We start from the raw sequence: 6,791 nt of genomic DNA, 5'->3' as shown, positions 1-6,791 counted from the left end.
ATGGCACGAACCTCGACCTTACAGTTACGGGGTATTCCTAGTTTCACCGAGAGATTTGGATATAGGCGTTAAACAGACCGTGCCAAAGACGGTGGAGAAAATTCTTGTACCTAAGGTTACGGGAATATTGTTATTTCAATTTATCTCCAACTGTCCCAGCCCGTGTTCGTCATATTAGATATATCTTGACGGTATTTCGGCCCGTTTGATGGCTTCCAAAAACTAATTATTCCTTCGCTCTGATCACCAGCTGTAGGAGCACCACACGTGACACTGCCAAACTGTGTTCATAGAGTATCGTACACGCATGCACAGTTTTCTACAACAGGTCGTCGTAAGTGCAGCTATGCGAAAATCTGTAGGTACATAGCTTCAGTGTCAGGCTGCAGGTACAACGCAAAGAAAACACGACGGTCCGAGCGTGATTGAATCTACTTTCTTTGCGCACGAATGTTGGTAGGTACGCTTTTTACTTGTTGCGGTTTTTGCTCCCCCTCACTCTTTCTCTCTCTCTCTCTTTCTCCTCGAACCAGACGAGGGGGGATTTTCCGGCACGGGTGCGAGGAACCTACCTACTCGAAACTTGCGATATTTGAAACCGGGTTAATTTATTCCGTGGCTAGTTTTAGTTTAGCATAATTCTCGGACCGCACGGTGCACGACGCGTATACGAGTATTAGACGTAGGTACGAGTCGAGCGTTTTACGCAGGGAATACCGCAGCCATAAAGGTGCAACGCGCCCAGCACTTACGGCATATGTTGGGGAATAAAACTGGTCACCTCGAGTATAATAGATCGTCAACAGGGAATAATGCGCATGTGTAATACGCGCGTATTATACGCGCAGCATTGTGCCGCCCGGTGCAGCCCCGAACTATACCGGAAAAACCGGAAACGGCTAGATTCGAGTCCGCGTCCCGTATTCCTGGGGCCGGTTCTCTCGCCGCTGCACCTCGCCTGCCCGTTTTTTACCGTAGCATGATATTCCAGCGTCGCTGGACTCGCGACGGCACGCTGCGCTTTGTGTTGCTGTGTCGTGTGCGAAAACGCAGGTTGGAGAATCAAACCTGCATACCTTACACGTGTGTAACGCGGAGTCGTCCAACGCTTTACAGGAATTTCGGTTTCTTATTTTCGTACGTATTTTTAGACATGGATTCATCTTCCGTCGGACGAACTCGACCTAAATGGAAAACTGGGACCGAAAGATAAACGGAGAATAAGACAATTGGTAGAAACCTTCTTGCGGGAATATGAAAGGAAATTTCATATCTACACTGTAGAGAAAATTCGGTAAAATCGATATGTATGTTAGATTACGAATATGGTAAACAAGAATAATCGCACGCAAAGGTCGTAGAAAAGAATTGAGCCTATCGAGTCTAGACGCGATTAAACGAACGGTATCACAGCGGTGCAGTGCCGATAGACTTACCCCCGAAGCATCAACAAGTTTAGTCCTTGGCGTAGTAGGATCATCTCGCGGATGCACGCGGCTGAATAATCGGCAAGAAGTATCGGCAAAAAATGATGACGCAGCGGTTACGCGCGTGTGGTAAAACCACGGGATTGGGGGAGGTGGAAGAATCGAAGGATAGAGAGGAAAAGAGCGACGGCCGAGTCGGCGCGGGGTTGCAGGGGGTCCGGAGCGGGAGAGAGCGGGCCGGCGAGTTGGCGTGGGCCCGAAAGCTCGGATGACGCGTGGGCGCGGATGCTGCGGCACGCGACAAGACCGTTACGTTGAAAACTTGCGTCTCGTCCGAGGTCTCGGCGAGCGCGGGGGGTGGAACGCATATTCGGAGGGGCCAAGCCTGCAACGAAAATTCTGCGTCCCCCCTCGCTCCTTAAATAGCTGCACGCACGTACGGACGTCTCGTTCGTCTCTTAATACGCGCGTGTGCGTAAACGCACGGTGCAGCGAGGCCCCGGCATCTGCCGGGGTAGGGGGACCGAGAGGGACGCGTCGCGACGCCTCGGCGTCGCTCGGTTTGCGAGGCGCGCGCTTCGCCGTGTGTAGCGCATGCTGTATACCTTTGCGCAGGGACCGGCGTCCCCCCTCCCCCCGTCCTTCGCTCTCGCCGTCTATCTCCTTCGCTCTTCGCCCCGGAACAGATGCGCCCTTTCCGATTGGCGCGCGGCCCGCGACCGGCCTTCCCTCATTGGCCGGCCGCGCGGGGCCCGATCGCCCGCATTGGTCGGGCAGCACGTGCGGGCCACCTGCACTCGGGTGGAGGGGGTCTCCGTTATATAAGCCCCGACTGCACCCCCTGCCACCAGAAACGGCCTGCAGCCGAATACGGTAAGTCGTCAGTTGAGTATTGCCGCTCCAGCTGCGATCCGGGCTTAGTTCCGTCTTCGGTAACAGTAACGTTAGCAACCAGGCAACCCGCAACGAAAACTACGCGTGCGTGTGTGAATCATTTTTTTTTTTTCTTGTATTATTGTTGATTTATCGAGTGAGAAGGAGACAATTGTCGATAATTCGAACATTCCGTGTTTTATGACATTTTATCGTGAATCGTTGTTTTCTTTTTTTTTTTTTATTTTGTTTGTCGTTCACCTCATCGGTTGTCTCGCCGAAAACGAACTATTCGGTGAACTTTGATTACTTAAAATTGACGAGTTTGATAATACGGACCATCGATGCACGGATGTGCGGTGGTGTTATTCGTAATAAATAATAAATCAAGTGGTGATTGTGAGACGTCGAACACGTGCTGCGAACGCGGCATCCTTGCACCAATTTCTTCACCGATATTGTTGTTGCGACAAAAGGATACCGAGTTATCACCCAAGTGCCAAGTGTGAACCCACGACATCAATTGGATTACGCACCGTCGCATCGATCTACACCCACGTGTGATCAATGTTGTGCTAATTGTGATTAACTCTGTACACAACGACCTCTGAGCATCGTCAGAGACATAGAAATCGTGAATCTGTCTAAATGCTCGTCGACGCAATGCCTCGCAGTTTTGTCAAACGAAACAACAGCTACAGTCACTGTCCTCTGAAAAAACGGCCCGTCCACGTTATGCTGGCCGAAGATGCCTCCTTCTCTTCGGAATCCATCAAAGGTAAGAACGTTATTCGGTGCGTACAAAGTGGACGATTGTCCCGTCATCACCCCGCCCGATTCGATCGTACTTTTTTCAAACCCCGTCCCTTCGATATATGGGAATAGACTTTCTTATCTCTCGCGCCGCGCTGCCGGCTATCCGTGTGAATCGGAATAATCCAGATTCCCACAGTTTTATACACCCCGATAATAAATTCGATTCCGAAAAATGTCCCAACCAAAAAGTCCGACACCTGCCAGAAGTCTAACGAAATTCCAACAATCTTCTGATTGCAGAAGAGATCGTCGAGGAGGTGATAGTGGACGACATCCCGGAGCCAGAAAACCTCAGCACGAAACCGGAGGACTTGAGTAGAACGGCAGAGAAGCTAAACCAGATAAAAAACACCTCGAATTCCGTGAGTGCTTGGCATGAAATCCCGAGATCCCCGGAAATCGCGAGCACGGCTTTATCCCGACGCTCGGCGTCGCCGAAGCCGATAACGAGGTCCCCATCCCCCGCGGCGCAGCCCCCGACGCAGCCGGCCTCGATCCAGAGTCACCATCTCCACGAGCACCATCATAACGGTAACAACGCCAGCACCCACCACCACCACCACCAACACCATCATCATCATCATCAGCAACAGCAACAGCACCAGCACCAGCATCAACAACATCAACTGCAGCAGCAGGAGCAGCAGCACATCTATCCGGTGAAGACGCTCACCCCGCCGGCCGGAATCGCGCCGCTCCATCCCGTGGCGAAAAAGGCGCGAGTCGAGGTGATACAGCACGATAATTCGCCCTCGGTGCCGACGTCCTCAGCCCCCGTCCACTTCATGGCGAGCGGCGTCGCGGCGCCCTTGGACCCCCTGAACCTCAACACCCCCGTCGAGCCGCTGGCGCGATACGCGGCGACGCCTGCTTGGGCGAGAGGGGCGCCCCTTTTCCCGCCTCACTACCTACCGTATCCGGCGTATCGTTACCCGGGCGCGGATCTCTACCCGGCGTATCCGGTGGCCGGTGGTTACTCTCACTCGTCGCCCGATCATCCCTCGGCGTCGCCGCCACCCCACACGGTTCTCACCTGCCCTACGATCCCGAGGCCGGTGGCGAGTCGAAGCTACGCACCCTGGGCGAGTCCGGACCACTGCGGCCTCTCGCCGACGAGCTCGCTGGGCTCCGGATCCCTCAGATCGCCGCCCCCCGTGACGCCGGAGGACCTCTCCTCACCTGGAAGCGACAGCGGACGATCGTCCGCCGGAAGTACGTCGGCGGGGCCGATCGGGGGCGGTCAGAAGCACGAGAAGGGATCGTCGAGCTCGCCTCGCCACAACTGCTTAAACTGCGGCAAGTCCTACTCGACGTATTCGGGACTGTCGAAGCACCAGCAGTTCCACTGCGCGGCGGCCGAGGGTCAGACCAAGAAGTCCTTCAACTGCAAGTTCTGCGAGAAGATCTACGTCAGCCTCGGCGCCCTCAAGATGCACATACGGACCCACACTCTGCCCTGCAAGTGTCATCTGTGCGGCAAGGCCTTCTCCAGGCCGTGGCTACTCCAGGGTCACATCAGGACTCACACGGGCGAGAAACCCTTCCGGTGCCAGCACTGCGGACGCGCTTTCGCCGACCGAAGCAACCTCAGGGCCCACCTGCAGACTCACAGCGACATCAAGAAGTACTCGTGCTCCTCCTGCGGCAGGACGTTCAGCAGGATGTCCCTCCTCACCAAGCATCAGGAGGGAGGATGCTCCGGCGTCACCGTGAACAGCGCCTAGGCCTGCCGACAACGACGTGACGCCGGGGCATCGTCGGGGAGAGAAGAGACGGCTGACGATCGGTATCGTTGACTGAGTATCGCGGTGTCCCGGTTCGGGGGATACGCAACAGTGCCTTAATTTTAAAATAATCGCGGGGACCGATCGACGCAGGGAGATTCGAAAAACAAGGAAGAATACATATATGTTAGGCTGACAAAACAAACCTCGCACGGAAGACTGCAAGCTCTTGGAGTACAAACGAATATGAAAAGATGAAAAATTATTATATCGTATATACATATTGACGAGAAGGAGAAAAATGTATAAAGAAATATGAAAATTCAAAGGTTTATACCGAATATACATATATATATATATATATATATAGATACACACACGTGTTTTCGGTTGTACTCCAAGAGCTTGCAGTCTTCCGTGCGAGGTTTGTTTTCTCAACCTAATATATTTATTCTTCTTCCTTGTTTTTTTCAATCATTTTCGATTCTCTTCAAATCTCCCTGCGTCGATCGATATATATGCGTATATATATATATATATATACGTATATATACGTATTCGGTATAAACCTTTGAATTTCCATATTTTTTCATACACTTTTCTCCTTCTCGTCAATATGTATATACGATATAATAATTTTTTTTCACATCATTTTACTTTAAATATCTCTATCCTAGCACCAAGACTTTCCCCGCACCCTTTTTCGATTCCTTTCCTTTCCTTTATTTTTTTTTTTTTTACTTGTTTACTATAAATCCGTTAGATATCGTTTTCGGTATATAGACTGTGATGAGAAAGAGAAAACGTTGTTGGTCTCCCCCACCCCACCATGTCCCCCCTAAAGAAAGAAAAGTAATGCACACACTAAAAGTCTACAAATATTTTACATACTTAATTCTATTAAAATATATATATATTTCTCATCACAGTCTATATACCGCAAACGATATCTAACGGATTTATAGTAAACAAGGAAAAAAAAAAGGAAAGGAAAGAATAGGAAACGAAAAAGGGTACGGGGAAAGTCTTGGTGCTAGGATAGAGATATTTAAAGTAAAATGATGTGAAAAAAAAACGACGAAAGAAATAACTACAATACTATATACGTCATGTACAGCAGATCGCTTGAAGCGTTCGGTTTGTGTTCCGTGAAAACTTTGTGCCATTTTATACATTATTACTCTCTTTTATTTTTGATTGAGTTTTGACTACTTTCTTTTTAAACTTTTTGTGTGATTTCTATTCTATTTTTGCGCAAAGCATGAAGTGTATAACGCATCGATTATAATATCACGACGCGTCGCGTTTACGCTAACGGTTATTTATAATTTTCTTTCTTTCCGTCGATTTCTCGTATGCGCTTGTTTATTCATAGTTTTCTCCACTTGCTTTGGATTTTTTTGTATACACTCTGTTATAAATTATTTTTAGTCGATATTTACGTATCAACGGATGATTCTCACTTCGCTGTGCTCGAGTGATGAACCCGCGCGTATAATCGGCACTGTGTATCATTTTTCAAGTCTTTGCAAATTTTACAAACGCCCTATTAACATTATTATCTTAATCATTATTATTATTTCATTATTATTATGCATTTTATACTGTCCTAATAATTTATGAATCACTGAAGTTCGGTTTTTAATTTTTAAGTTCCACAGGTACATTTTAATTGGTAGGGCGCGTACAGCATATACGCACGAAAGGACGAGACTTTGGTCGTTGTGCGGTCACGTTCCACTGTAAATAGCCGTAATGGTATTCCAAGTTTGCATATACATATAGTATTATTAAGTTAACGATTCAAAAGCGTACGCTTTTTTTTTCATCTCGTGGTTTTTACCACGTTTTCTTCTTCTCAACGATCATATCATACGTATAAATATTTTTCCATGTACAATTATTACGAATTAAGTTACTCGAAGAAACTAGTCATGAATTCATCATGTAG

General features: G+C 48.8%; 1 protein-coding gene across 1 annotated transcript; it reads left to right on the top strand.

The window, feature by feature from the left end:
• Positions 1-2,315: 2,315 nt before the first annotated feature.
• LOC124175865 (transcriptional repressor scratch 2-like) lies at positions 2,316-5,343 on the top strand. Its single transcript, XM_046556458.1, has 2 exons — positions 2,316-3,078; positions 3,357-5,343. The coding sequence occupies exons 1-2, from the start codon at positions 2,949-2,951 to the stop codon at positions 4,838-4,840; spliced, it is 1,614 nt and encodes a 537-aa protein (XP_046412414.1). The 5' UTR covers positions 2,316-2,948; the 3' UTR covers positions 4,841-5,343.
• Positions 5,344-6,791: the final 1,448 nt, after the last annotated feature.

The sequence above is a fragment of the Neodiprion fabricii genome, chromosome 2 (assembly GCF_021155785.1).
Source record: "Neodiprion fabricii isolate iyNeoFabr1 chromosome 2, iyNeoFabr1.1, whole genome shotgun sequence".
Taxonomy (NCBI): domain Eukaryota; kingdom Metazoa; phylum Arthropoda; class Insecta; order Hymenoptera; family Diprionidae; genus Neodiprion; species Neodiprion fabricii.
Note: the sequence above shows the minus strand (reverse complement) of the source record. Positions and strands in the feature narration are given on the sequence as shown.